The 24,011-nt window shown below is 45.5% G+C and overlaps 1 protein-coding gene and 1 long non-coding RNA gene across 4 annotated transcripts; both read right to left on the bottom strand.

The window, feature by feature from the left end:
* Window positions 1-9,147: 9,147 nt before the first annotated feature.
* On the bottom strand, window positions 9,148-23,722 carry LOC135525595 (paired box protein Pax-9-like). Of its 3 annotated transcripts, none has more exons than XM_064953314.1 (4): window positions 23,502-23,722; window positions 22,231-22,893; window positions 19,605-19,756; window positions 9,148-10,358 (listed from the first exon to the last, which is right to left on the bottom strand). In XM_064953314.1, exons 1-4 carry the CDS (start codon window positions 23,503-23,505, stop codon window positions 10,092-10,094), a joined length of 1,086 nt encoding a protein of 361 aa, XP_064809386.1. In that variant the 5' UTR covers window positions 23,506-23,722; the 3' UTR covers window positions 9,148-10,091. The 3 variants fall into 3 exon arrangements, with proteins under 3 accessions (XP_064809386.1, XP_064809387.1, XP_064809388.1); XM_064953315.1 differs by having other exon boundaries at window positions 22,231-22,863; window positions 23,502-23,717; XM_064953316.1 differs by lacking the exon at window positions 19,605-19,756 and having other exon boundaries at window positions 22,274-22,893; window positions 23,502-23,720.
* On the bottom strand, window positions 12,457-19,598 carry LOC135525597 (uncharacterized). Its single transcript, XR_010453194.1, has 2 exons — window positions 15,199-19,598; window positions 12,457-12,927 (listed from the first exon to the last, which is right to left on the bottom strand). It is a non-coding gene; the product is annotated as an uncharacterized LOC135525597 (long non-coding RNA).
* Window positions 23,723-24,011: the final 289 nt, after the last annotated feature.

Below are 24,011 nucleotides of genomic sequence, written 5' to 3'. Positions count from 1 at the left end.
GGCTGGGTCCTACCTATTCAGAGGCAATATGGCTGGGTCCTACCTATTCAGAGGCAACATGGCTGGGTCCGACCTATTCAGAGGCAATGTGGCTGGGTCCTACCTACTCAGAGGCAATGCAGCTAGGTCTACCTATTCAGAGCCAATATGGCTGGGTCCTACCTATTCAGAGGCAATGTGGCTGGGTCCTACCTATTCAGAGGCAATGTGGCTGGGTCCTACCTATTCAGAGGCAATAAGCCTGTGTCCTACCTATTCAGAGGCAATGTGGCTGGGCCTACCTATTCAGGGGCAATGTGGCTGGGTCCTACCTATTCAGAGGCAATGTGGCTAGGTCCTACCCATTCAGAGGCAATAAGCCTGGGTCCTACCTACTCAGAGGCAATATGGCTGGGTCCTACCTATTCAGAGGCAATATGGCTGGGTCCTACCTACTCAGAGGCAATATGGCTGGGTCCTACCTATTCAGAGGCAATATGGCTGGGTCCTACCTATTCAGAGGCAATATGGCTGGGTCTACCTATTCAGAGGCAATATGGCTGGGTCCAACCTATTCAGAGGCAATATGGCTGGGTCCTACCTATTCAGAGGCAATGTGGCTGGGTCTACCTATTCAGAGGCAATAAAGCTGGGTCCTACCTACTCAGAGGCAATATGGCTGGGTCCTACCTATTCAGAGGCAATATGGCTGGGTCCTACCTACTCAGAGGCAATATGGCTAGGTCCTACCTATTCAGAGGCAATATGGCTGGGTCCTACCTATTCAGAGGCTATATGGCTGGGTCCTACCTATTCAGTGGCAATATGGCTGGGTCTACCTATTCAGAGGCAATATGGCTGGGTCCTACCTATTCAGAGGCAATATGGCTGGGTCTACCTATTCAGAGGCAATATGGCTGGGTCCTACCTATTCAGAGGCAATATGGCTGGGTCTACCTATTCAGAGGCAATATGGCTGGGTCTACCTATTCAGAGGCAATGTGGCTAGGTCCTACCTATTCAGAGGCAATGTGGCTAGGTCCTACCTATTCAGAGGCAATGTGGCTAGGTCCTACCTATTCAGAGGCAATGTGGCTAGGTCCTACCTATTCAGAGGCAATAAGCCTGGGTCCTACCTATTCAGAGGCAATGTGGCTGGGTCCTACCTATTCAGAGGCAATGTGGCTGGGTCCTACCTATTCAGAGGCAATGTGGCTGGGTCCTACCGACTCAGAGGCAATGTGGCTGGGTCCTACCTATTCAGAGGCAATGTGGCTGGGTCCTACCTATTCAGAGGCAATGTGTCTGGGTCCTACCTATTCAGAGGCAATGTGTCTGGGTCCTACCTATTCAGAGGCAATGTGGCTGGGTCCTACCTATTCAGAGGCAATGTGGCTGGGTCCTACCTATTCAGAGGCAATGTGGCTGGGTCCTACCTATTCAGAGGCAATGCGTCTGGGTCCTACCTATTCAGAGGCAATGTGGCTGGGTCCTACCTATTCAGAGGCAATGCGGCTGGGTCCTACCTATTCAGAGGCAATGTGGCTGGGTCCTACATATTCAGAGGCAATGTGGCTGGGTCCTACCTATTCAGAGGCAATGTGGCTGGGTCCTACCTATTCAGAGGCAATGTGTCTGGGTCCTACCTATTCAGAGGCAATGTGGCTGGGTCCTACCTATTCCGAGGCAATGTGGCTGGGTCCTACCTATTCAGAGGCAATGTGGCTGGGTCTACCTATTCAGAGGCAATGTGGCTGGGTCCTACCGACTCAGAGGCAATGTGGCTGGGTCTACCTATTCAGAGGCAATGTGGCTGGGCCTACCTATTCAGAGGGAATATGGCTGGGTCAACCTACACAGAGGCAATGTGGCTGGGCCCTACCTATTCAGAGGCAATGTGGCTGGGTCCTACCTATTCAGAGGCAATGTGGCTGGGTCCTACCTATTCAGAGGCAATATGGCTGGGTCTACCTATTCAGAGGCAATATGGCTGGGTCCTACCTATTCAGAGGCAATGTGGCTGGGTCCTACCTATTCAGAGGCAATGTGGCTGGGTCTACCTATTCAGGGGCAATGTGGCTGGGTCTACCTATTCAGAGGCAATGTGGCTGGGTCCTACCTATTCAGAGGCAATGTGGCTGGGTCCTACCTATTCAGAGGCAATGTGGCTGGGTCCTACCGACTCAGAGGCAATGTGGCTGGGTCCTACCTATTCAGAGGCAATGTGGCTGGGTCCTACCGACTCAGAGGCAATGTGGCTGGGTCTACCTATTCAGAGGCAATGTGGCTGGGTCTACCTATTCAGGGGCAATGTGGCTGGGTCCTACCTATTCAGGGGCAATGTGGCTGGGTCCTACCTATTCAGGGGCAATGTGGCTGGGTCCTACCTATTCAGAGGCAATATGGCTGGGTCCTACCTATTCAGGGGCAATGTGGCTGGGTCCTACCTATTCAGAGGTAATATGGCTGGGTCCTACCTATTCAGAGGCAATATGGCTGGGTCCTACCTATTCAGAGGCAACATGGCTGGGTCCGACCTATTCAGAGGCAATGTGGCTGGGTCCTACCTACTCAGAGGCAATGCAGCTAGGTCTACCTATTCAGAGCCAATATGGCTGGGTCCTACCTATTCAGAGGCAATGTGGCTGGGTCCTACCTATTCAGAGGCAATGTGGCTGGGTCCTACCTATTCAGAGGCAATAAGCCTGTGTCCTACCTATTCAGAGGCAATGTGGCTGGGCCTACCTATTCAGGGGCAATGTGGCTGGGTCCTACCTATTCAGAGGCAATGTGGCTAGGTCCTACCCATTCAGAGGCAATAAGCCTGGGTCCTACCTACTCAGAGGCAATATGGCTGGGTCCTACCTATTCAGAGGCAATATGGCTGGGTCCTACCTACTCAGAGGCAATATGGCTGGGTCCTACCTATTCAGAGGCAATATGGCTGGGTCCTACCTATTCAGAGGCAATATGGCTGGGTCTACCTATTCAGAGGCAATATGGCTGGGTCCAACCTATTCAGAGGCAATATGGCTGGGTCCTACCTATTCAGAGGCAATGTGGCTGGGTCTACCTATTCAGAGGCAATATGGCTGGGTCCTACCTACTCAGAGGCAATATGGCTGGGTCCTACCTATTCAGAGGCAATATGGCTGGGTCCTACCTACTCAGAGGCAATATGGCTAGGTCCTACCTATTCAGAGGCAATATGGCTGGGTCCTACCTATTCAGAGGCTATATGGCTGGGTCCTACCTATTCAGTGGCAATATGGCTGGGTCTACCTATTCAGAGGCAATATGGCTGGGTCCTACCTATTCAGATGCAATATGGCTGGGTCTACCTATTCAGAGGCAATATGGCTGGGTCCTACCTATTCAGAGGCAATATGGCTGGGTCTACCTATTCAGAGGCAATATGGCTGGGTCTACCTATTCAGAGGCAATGTGGCTAGGTCCTACCTATTCAGAGGCAATGTGGCTAGGTCCTACCTATTCAGAGGCAATGTGGCTAGGTCCTACCTATTCAGAGGCAATGTGGCTAGGTCCTACCTATTCAGAGGCAATAAGCCTGGGTCCTACCTATTCAGAGGCAATGTGGCTGGGTCCTACCTATTCAGAGGCAATGTGGCTGGGTCCTACCTATTCAGAGGCAATGTGGCTGGGTCCTACCTATTCAGAGGCAATGTGTCTGGGTCCTACCTATTCAGAGGCAATGTGGCTGGGTCCTACCTATTCAGAGGCAATGTGGCTGGGTCCTACCTATTCAGAGGCAATGTGTCTGGGTCCTACCTATTCAGAGGCAATGTGGCTGGGTCCTACCTATTCAGAGGCAATGCGGCTGGGTCCTACCTATTCAGAGGCAATGTGGCTGGGTCCTACCTATTCAGAGGCAATGTGGCTGGGTCCTACATATTCAGAGGCAATGTGGCTGGGTCCTACCTATTCAGAGGCAATGTGGCTGGGTCCTACCTATTCAGAGGCAATGTGTCTGGGTCCTACCTATTCAGAGGCAATGTGGCTGGGTCCTACCTATTCCGAGGCAATGTGGCTGGGTCCTACCTATTCAGAGGCAATGTGGCTGGGTCCTACCTATTCAGAGGCAATGTGGCTGGGTCCTACCTATTCAGAGGCAATATGGCTGGGTCAACCTACACAGAGGCAATGTGGCTGGGTCCTACCTATTCAGAGGCAATGTGGCTGGGTCCTACCTATTCAGAGGCAATGTGGCTGGGTCCTACCTATTCAGGGGCAATGTGGCTGGGTCTACCTATTCAGAGGCAACATGGCTGGGTCCGAACTATTCAGAGGCAATGTGGCTGGGTCCTACCTATTCAGAGGCAATATGGCTGGGTCCTACCTATTCAGAGCCAATATGGCTGGGTCCTACCTATTCAGAGGCAATGTGGCTGGGTCCTACCTATTCAGACGCAATGTGGCTGGGTCCTACCTATTCAGAGGCAATATGGCTGGGTCCTACCTATTCAGAGGCAATATGGCTGGGTCCTACCTATTCAGAGGCAATGTTGCTGGGTCCTACCTATTCAGCGGCAATGTGGCTGGGCCTACCTATTCAGAGGCAATGTGGCTGGGTCCTACCTATTCAGAGGCAATGTGGCTGGGTCTACCTATTCAGAGGCAATATGGCTGGGTCCTACCTACTCAGAGGCTATATGGCTGGGTCCTACCTACTCAGAGGCTATATGGCTGGGTCCTACCTATTCAGAGGCAATATGGCTGGGTCCTACCTATTCAGAGGCAATATGGCTGGGTCCTACCTATTCAGAGGCAATATGGCTGGGTCAACCTACTCAGAGGCAATGTGGCTGGGTCTACCTATTCAGAGGCAATGTGGCTGGGTCCTACCTATTCAGAGGCAATGTGGCTGGGTCTACCTATTCAGGGGCAATGTGGCTGGGTCGACCTATTCAGAGGCAATGTGGCTGGGTCTACCTATTCAGAGGCAATATGGCTGGGTCAACCTACTCAGAGGCAATGTGGCTGGGTCCTACCTATTCAGAGGCAATGTGGCTGGGTCCTACCTATTCAGAGGCAATGTGGCTGGGTCCTACCTATTCAGAGGCAATGTGGCTGGGTCCTACCTATTCAGAGGCAATGTGGCTGGGTCCTACCGACTCAGAGGCAATGTGGCTGGGTCTACCTATTCAGAGGCAATGTGGCTGGGTCTACCTATTCAGGGGCAATGTGGCTGGGTCTAACTATTCAGGGGCAATGTGGCTGGATCTACCTATTCAGAGGCAATATGGCTGGGTCCTACCTATTCAGAGGCAATATGGCTGGGTCTACCTATTCAGAGGCAATATGGCTGGGTCTACCTATTCAGAGGCAACATGGCTGGGTCCGACCTATTCAGAGGCAATGTGGCTGGGTCCTACCTATTCAGAGGCAATATGGCTGGGTCAACCTACTCAGAGGCAATATGGCTGGGTCCTACCTATTCAGAGGCAATGTGGCTGGGTCCTACCTATTCAGAGGCAATGCAGCTAGGTCTACCTATTCAGAGCCAATATGGCTGGGTCCTACCTATTCAGAGGCAATGTGGCTGGGTCCTACCTATTCAGAGGCAATGTGGCTGGGTCCTACCTATTCAGAGGCAATATGGCTGGGTCCTACCTATTCAGAGGCAATGTGGCTGGGTCCTACCTACTCAGAGGCAATGTGGCTGGGTCTACCTTTTCAGAGGCAATATGGCTGGGTCTACCTATTCAGAGGCAATATGGCTGGGTCCAACCTATTCAGGGGCAATATGGCTGGGTCCTACCTATTCAGGGGCAATATGGCTGGGTCCTACCTATTCAGAGGCAATGTGGCTGGGTCCTACCTATTCAGGGGCAATATGGCTGGGTCCTACCTATTCAGAGGCAATGTGGCTGGGTCCTACCTATTCAGAGGCAATGTTGCTGGGTCCTACCTATTCAGAGGCAATATGGCTGGGTCCTACCTATTCAGAGGCAATGTGGCTGGGTCCTACCTATTCAGAGGCAATGTGGCTGGGTCCTACCTATTCAGAGGCAATGTGGCTGGGTCCTACCTATTCAGAGGCAATATGGCTGGGTCCTACCTATTCAGAGGCAATGTGGCTGGGTCCTACCTATTCAGAGGCAATGTGGCTGGGTCCTACCTATTCAGAGGCAATATGGCTGGGTCCTACCTATTCAGAGACAATGTGGCTGGGTCTACCTATTCAGAGGCAATGTGGCTGGGTCCTACCTATTCAGAGGCAATGTGGCTGGGTCCTACCTATTCAGAGGCAATATGGCTGGGTCCTACCTATTCAGAGGCAATATGGCTGGGTCCTACCTATTCAGAGGCAATGTGGCTGGGTCCAACCTATTCAGAGGCAATGTGGCTGGGTCCTACCTATTCAGAGGCAATGTGGCTGGGTCCTACCTATTCAGAGGCAATGTGGCTGGGTCCTACCTATTCAGAGGCAATGTGGCTGGGTCCTACCTATTCAGAGGCAATGTGGCTGGGTCCTACCTATTCAGAGGCAATGTGGCTGGGTCTACCTATTCAGAGGCAATATGCCTGGGTCTACCTATTCAGAGGCAATATGGCTGGGTCTACCTATTCAGAGGCAATGTGGCTGGGTCTACCTATTCAGAGGCAATGTGGCTGGGTCCTACCTATTCAGAGGCAATGTGGCTGGGTCCTACCTATTCAGAGGCAATGTGGCTGGGTCCTACCGACTCAGAGGCAATATAGCTGGGTCCTACCTATTCAGAGGCAATGTGGCTGGGTCCTACCGACTCAGAGGCAATGTGGCTGGGTCTACCTATTCAGAGGCAATGTGGCTGGGCCTACCTATTCAGGGGCAATGTGGCTGGGTCTACCTATTCAGAGGCAATATGGCTGGGTCCTACCTATTCAGGGGCAATGTGGCTGGGTCTACCTATTCAGAGGCAATGTGGCTAGGTCCTACCTATTCAGAGGCAATATGGCTGGGTCCTACCTATTCAGAGGCAATGTGGCTGGGTCTACCTATTCAGAGGCAATGTGGCTGGGTACTACCTATTCAGGGGCAATGTGGCTGGGTCCTACTTATTCAGAGGCAATGTGGCTGGGTCCTACCTATTCAGAGGCAATGTGGCTGGGTCTACCTATTCAGAGGCAATGTGGCTAGGTCCTACCTATTCAGAGGCAATAAGCCTGGGTCCTACCTATTCAGAGGCAATGTGGCTGGGTGCTACCTATTCAGAGGCAATGTGGCTGGGTCTACCTATTCAGAGGCAATGTGGCTGGGTCCTACCTATTCAGAGGCAATGTGGCTGGGTCCTACCTATTCAGAGGCAATGTGGCTGGGTCTACCTATTCAGAGGCAATGTGGCTGGGTCTACCTATTCAGAGGCAATGTGGCTGTGTCCTACCGACTCAGAGGCAATGTGGCTGGGTCCTACCGACTCAGAGGCAATGTGGCTGTGTCCTACCTACTCAGAGGCAATATGGCTGGGTCCTACCGACTCAGAGGCAATGTGGCTGGGTCTACCTATTCAGAGGCAATGTGGCTGGGTCCTACCGACTCAGAGGCAATATGGCTGGGTCTACCTATTCAGAGTCAATACGGCTGGGTCCTACCGACTCAGAGGCAATATGGCTGGGTCTACCTATTCAGAGGCAATATGGCTGGGTCCAACCGACTCAGAGGCAATATGGCTGGGTCTACCTATTCAGAGTCAATACGGCTGGGTCCTACCGACTCAGAGGCAATATGGCTGGGTCTACCTATTCAGAGGCAATATGGCTGGGTCTACCTATTCAGAGGCAATGTGGCTGGGTCTACCTATTCAGAGGCAATACGGCTGGGTCCTACCGACTCAGAGGCAATATGGCTGGGGCTACCTATTCAGAGGCAATGTGGCTGGGTCTACCTATTCAGAGTCAATACGGCTGGGTCCTACCGACTCAGAGGCAATATGGCTGGGTCTACCTATTCAGATTCAAAGTGGCATGAAAAGGAAAATGTGAAAGAATTAAGAAACATTTATTGGGAAACTGTCGACCACCAGGAGGCAACCTTGCAACGTTTTACGCAGCCGTAGCCTGAGTATACCACCCAGCTGTAGCCTGAGTATACCACCCAGCTGTAGCCTGAGTATACCACCCAGCTGTAGCCTGAGTATACCACCCAGCTGTAGCCTGAGTATACCACCCAGCTGTAGCTTGAGTATACCACCCAGCAGTAGCCTGAGTTTACCACCCAGCTGTAGCCTGAGTTTACCACCCAGCCGTAGCCTGAGTTTACCACCCAGCCGTAGCCTGAGTATACCACCCAGCCGTAGCCTGAGTATACCACCCAGCTGTAGCCTGAGTTTACCACCCAGCCGTAGCCTGAGTATACCACCCAGCCATAGCCTGAGTATACCACCCAGCCGTAGCCTGAGTTTACCACCCAGCTGTAGCCTGAGTTTACCACCCAGCCGTAGCCTGAGTATACCACCCAGCCGTAGCCTGAGTTTACCACCCAGCCGTAGCCTGAGTTTACCACCCAGCCGTTGCCTGAGTATACCACCCAGCCGTAGCCTGAGTTTACCACCCAGCCGTAGCCTGAGTATACCACCCAGCCGTAGCCTGAGTTTACCACCCAGCCGTAGCCTGAGTATACCACCCAGCCGTAGCCTGAGTATACCACCCAGCTGTAGCCTGAGTTTACCACCCAGCCGTAGCCTGAGTATACCACCCAGCGGTAGCCTGAGTATACCACCCAGCTGTAGCCTGAGTATACCAGCCAGCCGTAGCCTGAGTATACCACCCAGCCATGACATCCCTACGCAACATTCTTCTTTCATGTCAAGCGAACATTAAGTTGGCAACAATAAGTAACACGCACAGAATGTGTTGTATTGAGAAGTTATTGTAAATACCCTATTGTAGATTTTATGCCATTCTGATGCTGAAGTTGTAGCCTAACAAATAGCCTACTATCACTGACAAATTTCTACAATTTTAGGACCAACAAAAAGCTTTTATGTAAGCTCTTAATCTGTCTTGAATTGTTGCATATGGCCTATATTCCTAAAACTCTGGCTAAATTTCACACGTGTGACTTTTAAAAGTGTGTAGAATATTATTTCACGCACAAGTTATTTTTGATAATACTACTTTCACTTGAGTTTCTAAGGTTTCTGAAACAACCGCTACAATTCAGAAAAATCAGGTAACAATCCAAACAATTATTTTAATTCAGATACATTCAATTTCATTGTGCATGTTTTGGAACTGCAGCTTTTTACTGTTCTACCATAATGTAGTCTTAAACATTAGGGAACGTTCCCCATACGGTCTCCACCGTGCACTTTTAATGTAATAACTGCACTTTGTTTAACCACAGTACCTTAGTCAGTCTAATAAATAAACATTAGGATAACTTCTCTGAAGCGTTGCATTAAATTTAAGTTGAGAAGTGAAAAAACAATGTTCAATATTGAGACTGTTGCGTTTATAAAAAAAAACAGAACACAAATAAAAAATAAAAAATACAAACATCCAAAATAATGGCAATTGATTTCACCCTGAAACACTTCAATGCAAAACGTTGTTTTCCTGCTGGTTTCGATTGTCACAGCCTGCTTTAGCCCCTTGTCTCTAATAACATTTGCAGAGAAGTGTACAAAAAGGGATTTAAGAGACAAGCTGTTGATGAGGATATGGCACAATGTCCCCCATCCCCAGTCAGTCAGTCAGTCCTTCAATACACCTGACCTGACCTGACCTGACCTGTCCTGTGAGCTGTCTGCTGGACAACAAACAGACAGTGTCATGTCTGTAGATACTGTAGAAAGTGTGGCAAACCTTTCCTTCCATGTCCTGTCTTTAACGGTGTGTTAACTTGAGTTCTCCACACCATGTTATATGGAAGAGAATGTTGTGATTGATATTTCTCCGAGGTGAGGTCCTTCATTTAAATACAGAGAGGTGATTGTTTGTGATGAGCTGACACGGGACCCATTGTAAGAGAGGACTCATCTCTCCATTTCTCCTTCTGTCATCCTCTTTTCTCTCAATCTGCCCGTCTGTCTGTTCTTCTCCCACTCTTCTTCCCTCTCTCTCTCCCACCTCTGTCTCTCCGTCCGTCCATTCGCCCGTCTGCCTGTGTTCTACAGTGCTGAGGCGCTGACGGTGTGGGGGTGGAGTGTGTCACGGTGGTGGGCTGTCATACCCTTGAAGGCCAGCGAGGAGGCAATATTGTCACAGCTGTGGTGAGAGAGAGCACTGCCACTGGGCGGCTGCCATGTGGGACCGGTCACATAGGCCGACGTGGTGGCGCTGTACCCCATGTAGGGCGACACTGGGGTGGGGGGGGGGTAGGCCGGGATACTGGCCGCCGTGACATAACTGTTCACTGTGGGAAAACCACTCTGCATCTGTCAGGGAGAAGGGAGAGAGAGGGGAGAGAGAGAGGGGAGAGAGATGGTGAGACAACAGATAGGGAGGAGAGAAACAAGGTGAGGTAGGTAGAGAGCCACATAACGGTTCACTGTGCTTGGGCAAGACACTTTGTGTCAGAGAGAGAGAGATAGATAGAGACACAGGGAGACCAGATTAGACAGAGGTGGAGTGAGGACCAGCGAGAAAGAGGAGAGAGACGTGGTTAGACAGAGTTAGAGAAAGAGGAGAGAGACCTGGTTAGACAGAGTTAGAGAAAGAGGAGAGAGACGTGGTTAGACAGAGTTAGAGAAAGAGGAGAGAGACCTGGTTAGACAGAGTTAGAGAAAGAGGAGAGAGACGTGGTTAGACAGAGTTAGAGAAAGAGGAGAGAGACCTGGTTAGACAGAGTTAGAGAAAGAGGAGAGAGACCTGTTTAGACAGAGTTAGAGAAAGAGGAGAGAGACGTGGTTAGACAGAGTTAGAGAAAGAGGAGAGAGACCTGGTTAGACAGAGTTAGAGAGAGAGGAGAGAGACCTGGTTAGACAGAGTTAGAGAAAGAGGAGAGAGACCTGGTTAGACAGAGTTAGAGAAAGAGGAGAGAGACCTGGTTAGACAGAGTTAGAGAAAGAGGAGAGAGACCTGTTTAGACAGAGTTAGAGAAAGAGGAGAGAGACGTGGTTAGACAGAGTTAGAGAAAGAGGAGAGAGACCTGGTTAGACAGAGTTACAGAAAGAGGAGAGAGACCTGGTTAGACAGAGTTAGAGAAAGATGAGAGAGACCTGGTTAGACAGAGTTAGAGAAAGAGGAGAGAGACCTGTTTAGACAGAGTTAGAGAAAGAGGAGAGAGACGTGGTTAGACAGAGTTAGAGAAAGAGGAGAGAGACCTGGTTAGACAGAGTTAGAGACAGAGGAGAGAGACCTTGTTAGACAGAGTTAGAGAAAGATGAGAGAGACCTGGTTAGACAGAGTTAGAGAAAGAGGAGAGACCTGGTTAGACAGAGTTACAGAAAGAGGAGAGAGACCTGGTTACACAGAGTTAGAGAGAGAGGAGAGAGACCTGGTTAGACAGAGTTAGAGAAAGAGGAGAGAGACCTGGTTAGACAGAGTTAGAGAAAGAGGAGAGAGACGTGGTTAGACAGAGTTAGAGAAAGAGGAGAGAGACCTGGTTAGACAGAGTTACAGAAAGAGGAGAGAGACCTGGTTACACAGAGTTAGAGAAAGAGGAGAGAGACCTGGTTAGACAGAGTTAGAGAAAGAGGAGAGAGACCATGGTTAGACAGAGTTAGAGAAAGAGGAGAGAGACGTGGTTAGACAGAGTTAGAGAAAGAGGAGAGAGACCTGGTTAGACAGAGTTACAGAAAGAGGAGAGAGACCTGGTTACACAGAGTTAGAGAAAGAGGAGAGAGACCTGGTTAGACAGAGTTAGAGAAAGAGGAGAGAGACCATGGTTAGACAGAGTTAGAGAAAGAGGAGAGAGACCTGGTTAGACAGAGTTAGAGAAAGAGGAGAGAGACCAGGTTAGATAAAGTTAAAGTCAGGTAGAGTCAGGTAGAGAGAGAGTGACCAGGTTAGACTGAGTTAGAGTGTGGTAGAGAGAGATCATGTTAGACAGAGGTAGAGTAAGGTAGAGAGAGAAGAGACCTGGTTAGACAGCGATAGAGTGAGGTAGAGAGAGATGAGAGACCAGGTTGGATAGAGGTAGAGTCAGGTAGAGAGAGAAAGACCAGGTTAGACTAAGGTAGAGTGAGGTAGAAAGAGAGAGGTAGAGAGAGGAGAGAACAGGTTAGACATAGGTAGAGTCAGGTAGAGTGGGGTAGAGAGAGAGACCAGGTTAGACTGAGGTAGAGGGAAGAGAGACTAGGTAAGACTAGGTCAGACTGGGAGAGTGAGGTAAAGAGAGAGAGAGAGAGAGAGAGAGAGAGAGAGAGAGAGAGAGAGAGAGAGTGAGGTAGGGAGAGGAGAGACCAGGTTAGACAGAGGTAGAGTGAGGTAGAGAGAGGAGAGACCTGGTTAGATAGAGGTAGAGTGAGGTAGAGAGAGGAGAGACCTGGTTGGTCAGAGGTAGAGTCAGGTAGAGAGTGAGAGAGAGAGAGAGAGAGAGAGAGAGAGAGAGAGAGAGAGAGAACAGGTTACAGAGAGGTAGAGGTAGAGAGAGAGAGAGAGACAGAGAGAGAGAGAGAGAGAGAGAGAGAGAGAGAGAGAGAGAGAGAGAGAGAACAGGTTACAGAGAGGTAGAGGTAGAGGTAGAGAGAGAGAGAGAGAGAGAGAGAGAGAGAGAGAGAGAGAGAGAGAGAGAGAGGGAGAACAGGTTACAGAGAGGTAGAGGTAGAGAGAGAGAACAGGTTACAGAGAGGTAGAGGTAGAGAGGGAACAGGTTACAGAGAGGTAGATTTAGAGGTAGAGGTAGAGAAAGAGGAGAGAGACAGAAGGGGAGGAGAAGAGGCATTAGGGAAATGTGGTGTAGGTGGTCATTGAGGGAAGGGGACTGGAGAGAAATGAGGAAAATGACAAAAGGGAGAAGTGAGAGTTATGTTGAGGCTTAGGGTTGAGCTAAAATGTACTGTACTGTAGGTTAACGGTAGAGAGGTGACAGGTGAGATAGGAGAAGAGAGGGTGAACGTGGACAGAATAAAATAGGCATTTGGAGAAGTTGAGGTTTTGTTGAGAGGGAGGAGAGAGGAGATGTGGGATGACAGAAATGAACAAGGGAAATGGGAAAGAAATGTACAGAGGGTTAAACAAGCATGAGCAACGTTTTGGCACCATGACAAAAAATAACTTTGAGAATTCACCAAATTGTTTCAACACTTTGCCTTAGATATTATATCCATGTGTGGTCTATTCTATGACTTATGGGAATCAGAATGGTTTCTGCGGAAGAGAGATCATTTTCGTTGCTGTATAGTGGCCAGGAATTCCTCGACATAAGACCCAATACCTATATTATTTTTTCTTTCGATGGACATTTACAGTCATGACGATGCGCGTGCGTGCATTACTCGGATTCTAAACGCTTTTAGTTTTTATGGACCATAGGCCTATATTTAAGGGATGTTTTGTATATCACGAAGCAAAATGCTGTTGGCCTACTTACATAATGGCATTTTAGTTTACGGTTAACCTATCTAATGTTCTCCTACTGAATGTTTTCCATAGGCCTACATAGCATTTAATTTAAGTTTTATTTTTTCAAGATATTGAAATGATTTTGAAGCTAATAAAAATTGTTAATAAAGTAGCCTAGCCTACATAGCCCATGTTGCACATATCTTCATTTGGTAAAATTATTTTCCCGGTGTTGGATATTGATAAATCAATATGCACACGTCACATGAATAAATTCAGTTTTATCGAATCCTGATATTCTACACGACTTGTTATTCGTATAGGACAACTTTTTTCCCCTCCTTTTATTCATAAGTATTAAATGGGAAGTCGGACTTGCTTGTTTGTGGCTCTCAATAGTTATTTTAATGGCTATCATTCTACAGTAAACTCTGTCAACTGGAAAAAGGCAAGATTACCAATTGAATTCTAGTTTTTCATTTCGTTACATAATTCACTTTCTTTTTGTTTATCGTTCTCATGTCATTATGTTATACAAGACGGCATACCTGAGATTAATCACAAATAGCCTATATTGACAGATAAAGGACATTTAAATTGGAATAGGCGCCCACTGAATAGGCCGACAGAAGAGGATCATTGAAATAACAAGGCAGTCTGTAATAATACATATTTTATCATATTTATTCTAATCCAAATCTCGAGGTATTTAGACGGCATAAAATGGTTTAGCCTAATAGGCTAATAAATCAGAATTGTAGTGAAAATGCCGTCGTATCCAACATGTCAGTCAAAACCTAATGGTCTTTGCTATGTTGCTATTATGTCTGATGAAAACGATCCTATAGACTCTAGACTACTGGCACGTAAGAAATGCATTTAAAGATTACATCCGAGCCGCCGGCGTTGTTTGTGAATATGCGTGTAGTTACCTTAAATTGAAATGTAATGATCCAATTATTTTTCCAAAGAGTGACATGATACACCCTGCCCCGTGGGCGCGTGACTGGGACAACTCAAGTAGGCCTGCGGTGCATGCATGTACTGTAGCCAAAAAATAATATACATCTTGAATTCATTGTAATGTTTTTGATTATTTTCAAATGTTTGGGTGTGGGTTTGATTAAAAAAATATATAATATTTGTTATTAACCTGTCATTGGGAAGGAGTTATTTATTTATGTTTCTCATCAGTAAATAGCTGTGCCATTGCAGTTGCATAGCCTGTTCGCTGACACTTGAACAAAGAAAAAACAACATTATTTTAGCAAAAGTTGTATTTGGACATAATGAATTCTTCAGCTTTTTGAAATCCCCACTCCTTAATTCAGTCGCCAGAAGTCTACTTTTATTATAAGGAGGGACTGTCGATGTGGGTAGGAAGAGGGCGGGCGTGTTCCGTTGTGTTTTGAAAGTGCGTGCCGACTGCAGTGTGTATAGTGCTTTTAAATATGGGTCTATATGCCCCAATTTGAAAGGATTTAGTACATCAGTAGGCCTAGTTTATCATCATCAAATGAAGTCCCGTTGACAACTATAGGCCTATAGCAGCCTGTTACACGCAGAGAAAGCCACACTTTGAAAATGGGGCGTTTGAATCGATTAAAACCGCACGAATTGCAATCCAAATAGTTTCAAATGTATCGTATTATAAGTATTTCTTATAGTCTGGTGATGGCTTTAGATCAGACTTTGACATACAACATCTCAAAACTAAATAATTTGCTTATTGAAACATTGGAATAAAATAAAGTAATAATCTAAACATACCTTGACCTATGGCTGAGTATGCCATGTATAGACTATCTGAAAAAGGCATGAGACATACATTTAGTTTTTATCCGAACGAGTTATATATACAGCGTGTGTTTTTCTGCATAATTTGTCCCCATTGATGCATCAAACGGTAATCTATTGAAAAAATCCAGGTCATTTACTGATGTATCATCAACTGATAATAACTCGCCAGTCTTTTGGTCTCAAGGGGGGTTTCAGTGCTGCATGTATAAACAACAAAACATCACATACATTTGACAACACCATACTTGAATATCGATCAATTCACTTCACATTATACAATTTGAAAAGGTCCGTGTGCCTTTTTCCCCTAGGCGTTATGGGCGTCAAGACCCCGGGATTAGATTTGGCATTATCTCGCGTGTCCCCGACGATATATCAAACGAAGTACGCATGCCTCCCCCTCTCACTTCCTCGCTCACACATACTATATCACTCATGCACGCTCGCACTCACACTCTGTGTCCTCCACCTCACACGTTGTTTGCACCCTTGCAGTCGATATATTATCCAACATAAAATGCACCATATTTTCTTACACAAGACTAACACCGAGTTTAGTGAGATGTTCTTTGTGAAACTTTTGGAATTAAAATACGTTTATACACACAAAATATAATCTGTTATTCGACTAGGCCTATTAGTGGGATAAGCGTCGATGAAATTTACCCACAATTTCAGCAACACCTTTCAACTTCTATTACATCAGCGTGCAAATCATTATTGAAGGTTAATTGTTAACATACATGTAGCCTAGTACCCTGGCCAAAATATATAAACGTGTCATTACGTTTGAATTATTTAAACCAGTCTTGTTATTCATTTACATTAGGCCTAATATTAGTCATTATAGCACGTTGGTTAAGACAATACGGAAATGCCGTGCAATTAGGAAGTCAGCATAAAATATACAACAATTACACACAAAAATCAAATATATATTTTTTTTAATTCTCCGATGACTGTTATGATTATCTTAGTCTGTCAATAGGTGTGTCTTTCTGTTTTGTGCCAATTGATTTTCTCTTCTTGAATGAAAAAATTTATATTAATGTAGAAACGTGTCCAATGTATTTTTAAGAACAAACTCGTATTTACAATGACAGCCTACCGGACAACAGTGGGTTAGCTGCCTTGTTCAGGGGCAGAACGACAGATTTTTACCTTGTCAGCTCGGGGATTGGATCGAGCAACAACGCTCTAACAACGCTCTAACCACTAGGATACCTGCCGTTCAATGATGCAAATCAACGTCAGCAAGATGACTTGTTTCCTCTGGTCAAGTTAACTGGTACAAAATATAGGGACTTGAGAAGTCTAGTTTATTTTTCTTCATTGATATCCCTAAATCTTATAAGATAAAGGCAAGTGGCTGCAAAGTACAAAATAACAAGCTTTTTCTGAAAAAAATGTGCTAATTAAATGTGTTACCCCCATACAACATTTGGAAGAGTCTTGGTGGTTCCAAACTTCTTCCATTTAAGAATGATGGAGGCCACTGTGTTTTTGGGGACCTTCAATGCTGCAGAAATGTTTTGGTACCCTCCCCAGATCTGTGCCTCGACACAATCCTGTCTCGGCGCTCTACGGACAATTCCTTCGACCTCATGGCTTGGTTTTTGCTCTGACATGCACTGTCAACTGTGGGACCTTATATAGACAGGTGTGTGCCTTTCCAAATCATGTCCAATCAATTTAATTTACCACAGTTGAACTCCAATCAAGTTGTAGAAACATCTCAAGGATGATCAATGGAAACCGGATGCACCTGAGCTCAATTTCGAGTAACATAGCAAAAGGTCTGAATACTTATGTAAATCAAGGATTTCTGTTTATTATTTTTATTATGTATTTCTGTTTATTATTTGTAATACATTTGCTAAAATAGAAAAAATAAAAAATAAACTGTTTTCACTTTGTCATTATGGGATATTGTATGTAGATTATGGAATATTCAACAACAACAAAAAAATAATGGAATATATGGAATATCGCTATATTTAAAGTTTCATTCAAACAGAACTCTACAACCCTTCCATTTTTTTTTGCAGTTTAACAACTGCAGTAACTGCAGTGAAATGTGGTATTTGTGGTATACTGCACTTTAACTGACAGTAACACTGAAAAATTACTGCAGTAAAAAAAACGGTGTTAGTTTGGATGCAGTATTTTCAGCATGCTGCAGTTATACTGCACTCTGACTGCAATATTTTTTAGTAGGGAAAAGTTGGTCTATTCAAATGCACATTTGGCGTGCTACGCTAACGACCGCGATTGAGCTTTTCAGTGCATCATACACAGTGCCTTCGGAAGGTATTCACACCCCTTGATATTTTTCCACGTTTTGTTACATTACAGCCTTATTCTAAAATTGATTAAATCGTTTTTTTTCCTTTGTCAATCTACACACAATACCCCATAATGACAAAGTAAAATAGGTTTTTAGACATTTTTGCAAATGTTTAAAAAAAAAATCAGACACATCACATTTACATCACTATTCAGACCCTTTATTCAGTACTTTGTTGAAGCATCTTTGGCAGCGATTACAGCCTCGAGTCTTACATTTACATTACATTTAAGTCATTTAGCAGACGCTCTTATCCAGAGCGACTTACAAGTTGAGTCTTGTTGGGTACGACGCTGCAAGCTTGGCACACCTGTATTTGGGGACTTTCTCTCATTCTTCTCTGCAGATCCTCTCAAGCTCTATCAGGTTGGATGGGGAGCGTCGCTGCACAGCTATTTTCAGGTCTCTCCAGAGATGTTTGATCAAGTTCATGTCCGGGCTCTGGCTGGGCCACTCAAGAACATTTAGAGACTTGTCCCGAAGCCACTCCTGCATTGTTTTGGCTGTGTGGGTCGTTGTCCTGTTGGAAGGTGAACCTTCTCCCCAGTCTGAGGTCCTGACCACTCTGGAGCAGGTTTTCATCAAGGATCTCTCTGGACTTCGCTCTGTTCATCTTTGCCCCTATCCTGACTAGTCTCCCAGTCTCTGCCGCTGACAAACATCCCCACAGCATGATGCAGCCACCACCACGTTTCACCGTAGGGATGTTGCCATTTTTCCTCTAGACGTGAATGATGCTTGGCATTTAGGCCAAAGAGTTCAAGCTTGGTTTCATCAGACCAGAGAATCTTGTTTCTTATGGAATGAGAATCTTTAGGTGCCTTTTGGCAAACTCCAAGAGGGCTGTCATGTGCTTTTTACTGAGAAGTGGCTTCCTTCTGGCCACTACCATAAATGGTTGTCCTTCTGGAAGTTTATCCCATCTCCACAGAGGAACTCTAGAGCTCTGTCAGAGTGACCATTGGGTTCTTGGTCACCTCCCTGACCAAGGCTCTTCTCCCCGATTGCTCCGTTTAGCCGGGTGGCCAGCTCTAGGAAGAGTCTTGGTGGTTCCAAACTTCTTCCATTTAAGAATGATGGAGGCCACTGTGTTTTTGGGGACCTTCAATGCTGCAGAAATGTTTTGGTACCCTCCCCAGATCTGTGCCTCGACACAATCCTGTCTCGGCGCTCTACGGACAATTCCTTCGACCTCATGGCTTGGTTTTTGCTCTGACATGCACTGTCAACTGTGGGACCTTATATAGACAGGTGTGTGCCTTTCCAAATCATGTCCAATCAATTTAATTTACCACAGTTGAACCCCAATCAAGTTGTAGAAACATCTCAAGGATGATCAATGGAAACCGGATGCACCTGAGCTCAATTTCGAGTAACATAGCAAAAGGTCTGAATACTTATGTAAATCAAGGATTTCTGTTTATTATTTTTATTATGTATTTCTGTTTATTATTTGTAATACATTTGCTAAAATAGAAAAAATAAAAAATAAACTGTTTTCACTTTGTCATTATGGGATATTGTATGTAGATTATGGAATATTCAACAACAAAAAAAAAATAATACGATTGTAAGGTAACAGAATGTAGTCTGAATACTTCCCGGAAGCACTGTACGTCAAGATGTCAACATCTATCACCTGCAAGGAAATGTATGGGTCCAGAGGTTCCAGGTTCTTGGTTAATTTGTCACAGAACTGAATCAATCATATGCCAGTGATGGACACAAAACTACAATATGTAATAGCAATGTAACAGCACAGTACCCCTATGAAGCCACAGTAGCCTATACACTGCGGTGGTCGGTGCCTTGTCTAGAGGCATACCGCCCACCTCCAGAGAAGGAGTTAGCGTGTCAATATGATTGAAAGCACCAAGAAAGCATACTCAACTCGTATATTGATTATACAATAAGTGTGAGACACTAAACTTGAAGGTCATCATATTGTACTTGACCTTGTGATTAACACAAATTAGGCTACAGATGGATAAAGATGGAATTCTATAGAAAAGGGGGTGTTTCCTTTTACCTGTGTGCATTTTGCTTCAGGTTCTATAGAATGCGGTGGTTTATGCTGCACGCCATTGACTAGTTGAGAACTTGCTGATGGCAGAAAATGTGTTCTGTTTATAACACTCCATTCTTCTAGTTTGGCGCTGGGAAAGGACGAACTGTCACTAACTGCATGGAGCAAAACAAAGAGACACAGAGACAGAGGAGAGGGAAGTCAGAAGAGATCAACTGAAGAGACTACACGCTACCACTCCCATCTATTGTAGGAATTCATCTCACCTCAAAACTATACACATTTTTTAGCAAAACCCCGGACTAAAAGTTATCCTGCAAAAATACGACGAATACTTTAAATGGTAGCGATCATAATTTGCTAGGAATGACTTCAGATCCGACCATGTAAATAGAGAAATGGCTAGGGCTATGGTTGTCTTAAAAGGCGTTTCTGCATCTGTTTAGACAAATCTGAATTAGGCAGACTCGCTTTGTGCAGAGGGCGCCTAGCCCTAGTCATTTCTCTATTTACATGATCTGAAGTAATTCCCCAGAACCCTGGAAAACCCGTATATGTGTGTGGTTTTGCCTTAGCCTACTGATCAAACCGAAGCAGTTCATTGCTAAAAGGAATGCAGTAAGACGATTCTTTCGTGTAATGGTCAGGAACATTTAACCAAGGCCGTCTTCCTGTGGGGACAAATTAGATTTAGTTGAACCGTTCCCCCTTTGAACGTGATGGATATTATATTATACACGGTTCCCAGAGTTTAGAGTAGGGAAAGTAAGCCCACCAGTGTTGTAACTTGAGAAGGCCACTGAATCGATTATTTTTTTCTCGACCCACTTTACTTTCTTTCAACAAATCAAGTTGTACTTGTAGTTGTCTGTTTTGTGCATAAAGACATTTGTTAAAATATTTGTTGAAGGTCTATAAGGTTGGTGTCGTTTTTTAGGTTATTTTTCTTAAATAATCATTCGCTGACATAAAGCTGTCTTAGGTTATTTCGAGGAAGGATGTATGTTATCTTCCGTTCTTGATGGAGCGGTAGGTCTGTCGTCGTGTGTGTGTGTGTGTGTGTGTGTGTGTGTGTGTGTGTGTGTGTGTGTGTGTGTGTGTGTGTGTGTGTGTGTGTGTGTGTGTGTGTGTGTGTGTGTGTGTGTGTGACAGTGCCATTTGATGACCAATGCCTTTCAAAATATCGCCATTTTCCAAATGCAACTCATATAATTTTTTGTTGTTTTACGCTAAGCCTATTATTTTACGCATGAGGTCTGTACTCGCCATTTGCGTCTTAGTGATATTTGTTACACTCTTTGTCTTAGAATAGTCCTACTGTATTGAGTATTCACTCCATGTTGTAGTGTAAACCCAACAGCAGATATATAATAGGCCATATCATAGTCAAGTTTTTCTAAATGAAAACCGGAGTCTCGAGACTGGCGAAGTAATCGTGGCGCTAAAAGGCCTCACGTCATTCAGTGTACATTATACTTATTTCGGCTTTCAAAACCTGCCGCAAACATCTGCTAATAATTTGGAAATGCATAAATTGTTTATAAAGGCATTCTTTGAGAACACATTCCTCCCCGGGATTTCTTGTTCGGCTTGAAGATCTGCGCTGCGTTTGAGGGGCGAAGCCTTGTTGTTTAGATTGTCGGAGTTAAGTTAAGACATGGAATGGCCGCGGCCTCTGGTATCTAAAGAGTTCTATTATACAAGCTCTAATGAGAGTGGCATGTTTCTATCCTACAAGGCGGTGAGATGCAAGAGCGTTCTATCTTCTGACAGATGCACAGTTATGACATGCGCATAGGCGGTCGGCTAACATCTTACACGTTCCTAGCTTAAACAAAAAACGTTGTCCCTAAAAATCTTATTCACAAGAAAAGCCATGTATTTTTTATTTGTTGAAGGTCCTATTTATTTAGGCTATATTGTTTCCAAAACATAATAGTATTTGTGGTAACATGGCGAAAACGAACTGTCCAATCATGACTGTAACTAACAAAAACAAGTTCTCTAAACTGAGATAGGGCCTTTTACGCAACAACACAGGCCTTCGGTAGCCTAGTTCAATATAGCCCGTTCAGCCTATTGGAGCATTATTATAGGCTAAAAACGTGTGAAACTGCATTGCAGGCGTGTGAATTTGAAGCAAGGCAAGAACAAAATGTGAGGCTGCAAGACATGGCAAAGCTTTGAACACCTCATTTTGATTTGAGTTCATCTCCTCGTGCACCGCTGCGCCTTCCCTTCGTTATCCCACTAATATTCTACATCCGCCCCAAGCCTTCCTTCAACCATCTGTTTTAATGCAACCGTTTGAACTAGGAACTAAACGTTACCAATACACGCACTCACCGGTTCTAGCAAATAACACATCACTAACTTAGAAAGCCAATACATTTTCGCACTTCGTTCACTATTTTATATTTCATTAGTAGAATAATGATCCTGATAAAAAAAATGCAGAACTCAAAATGCCTACCTTGCGACAAGGCCCACTACACGCAAGTACAGACGCAGACACGCAAAGTACGCACACGCACCGCACCCCTTGCTGACCCATGCGTTTTCCTATTTATTTTAACCATTAACAAATGAAAATTCTTTGCCCATGTACCAAAGTAAAAATCATGCTTACTTTGTTGCTCTGTTATCGACCGAATCCCCAGAATATCTGTTACCGAGTGCGATGAGGGCCATATCCTGTGCATAGCCATGTGTCCAGGGAGGGAGTGCATGCCTGGGGGAGTCGGTACTTTGGTTCCAGAGGCTCCGATGGGGGTCGGATACGAGTATATGTGGTTGTATGGTAGCGTTGGTTGAGGTGGTTGGTGAGACGACTGCTTGCTGGACTCATACTGGCTCTGCTGGGATAGATTGCCAATCTTGTTGCGGAGGATCCGACTGATGGAGCTCACAGATGGTAGATTAAATTTGTCACAAACGCCATCAGCCAGGAGCCTGTCTCGGATCTCCCATGCGAAAATACCCGGGTCCCTCTGCTTGTATGTCCGTATGTGCTTGACCACTGACGGCGTGGTGACCCGTGGCTTGCTGCCCCCGATCGCTCCCGGGAGTATAGAGCCGGTCTCATTGTACCGGGCCAGTATCTTGCTGACGCAGCCGTGGGACACCCGGAGCTGTCTGCTGATGTCGCAAGGTCTGATGCCCAGCTGAGCGAGCTCTACAATCCGCAGCCGGATGGCGTTGGGTAGCGGTCTGCCGTTGACGAAAACACCGCCGAGCTGGTTCACCTCTCCGAAGGCTGGCTCTGGTGTCATGGAAACATATACAGAGACAGCTAAATGAAACACACATCTTAAGTTAGACAACTTGTAGCTGTAGTAGCCTGTAATCACAACAATGCCCTATTATGACTAGTGTTGATAAAATGCTAATGCGGTCTGCAATGTTGTTTCCACCCGGTTAAGGACGAATTAAATGCTTATTTACAGCATATGAGATTGTCTTAAATGTATTGGGAATATGTATGTCTTTATAATACACTCAAAACAGATGCGTAAAACCCAATTTAGGGTGTGATGAAAATAAAAACATGTCCTAACTTCAGTTGCTCATAAAAAACACGCACATTTTTTCAGTTTGTCCATAATATACTGCTACATTGTAATACCGTTGTGTTTTACTTTAAAGATACAGTTGCAGTACAAATGTGTTTTACGCAGATATATGCTATAGGCTAGTTTTACCAATCAGCTTCTAATAATGGTAATTGGAAAATCCCATCGTAAAAAACCAACTGAAGCGTAAAACAACAGTTCGGTGTATCCATACAATCGCCTTACAAGCAATATAGGCTAATCATAATTGAGGCAGGAATACCCGGGGCCGAGTGACTGTTACAGACTAACTCTATCATCGTCACACAATGTTTCCATATAAACTTACCCATTGCGTTTAGTCCACAAATTATTATTGGGATCTCGGAGTTATACCTTCCGTCCAGTTCCGCGTCCAGTTTCGCTGGTGTCTGGAAACCTGTCTAGGGGAGCACAAATCCTCGCTCTCCTCCGCCACGGGTAGCTACTGCGATAACCAAACTACGATAGTAGCGAGAAGGACAAATCCGCGATGTGTTTCTTGATGGCAGCGGAGACAGGTTTACATTTCAATCCAGACAATCATGGGCCGGACTTCCAAAACTTTGCTTCTCCCCGAGGCTCGGTCCGCCAATGAAAGTTTGAGTTTGTAGAGAGTAGCTTTCCTATTGGACTGAAAGTTTGACATGACATAGCAAGGTAACCCCCTCTCTTCTACAGGAACTACAGACAGGGTTACCCTACCACCACGAATTGCAATTATGAGTTGCACTACACAGGAATGGTAAGTTATAATATTGATATTGTGATTATGAATCATACATAACAATGAATTAGGCTACAGGATAAACCACCAATG

This window comes from Oncorhynchus masou, chromosome 32, assembly GCF_036934945.1.
Source record: "Oncorhynchus masou masou isolate Uvic2021 chromosome 32, UVic_Omas_1.1, whole genome shotgun sequence".
NCBI lineage: Eukaryota > Metazoa > Chordata > Actinopteri > Salmoniformes > Salmonidae > Oncorhynchus > Oncorhynchus masou.
Note: the sequence above shows the minus strand (reverse complement) of the source record. Positions and strands in the feature narration are given on the sequence as shown.

Coding starts and splice junctions, on each gene's coding strand:
- LOC135525595 (XM_064953314.1), bottom strand. Junction 19,757..22,230: donor GTCGATAACAGAGCAACAAA/GTAAGCATGATT, acceptor TGCTCCATGCAG/TTAGTGACAGTTCGTCCTTT. Junction 10,359..19,604: donor CTGAAGCAAAATGCACACAG/GTAAAAGGAAAC, acceptor TCTCCCTGACAG/ATGCAGAGTGGTTTTCCCAC.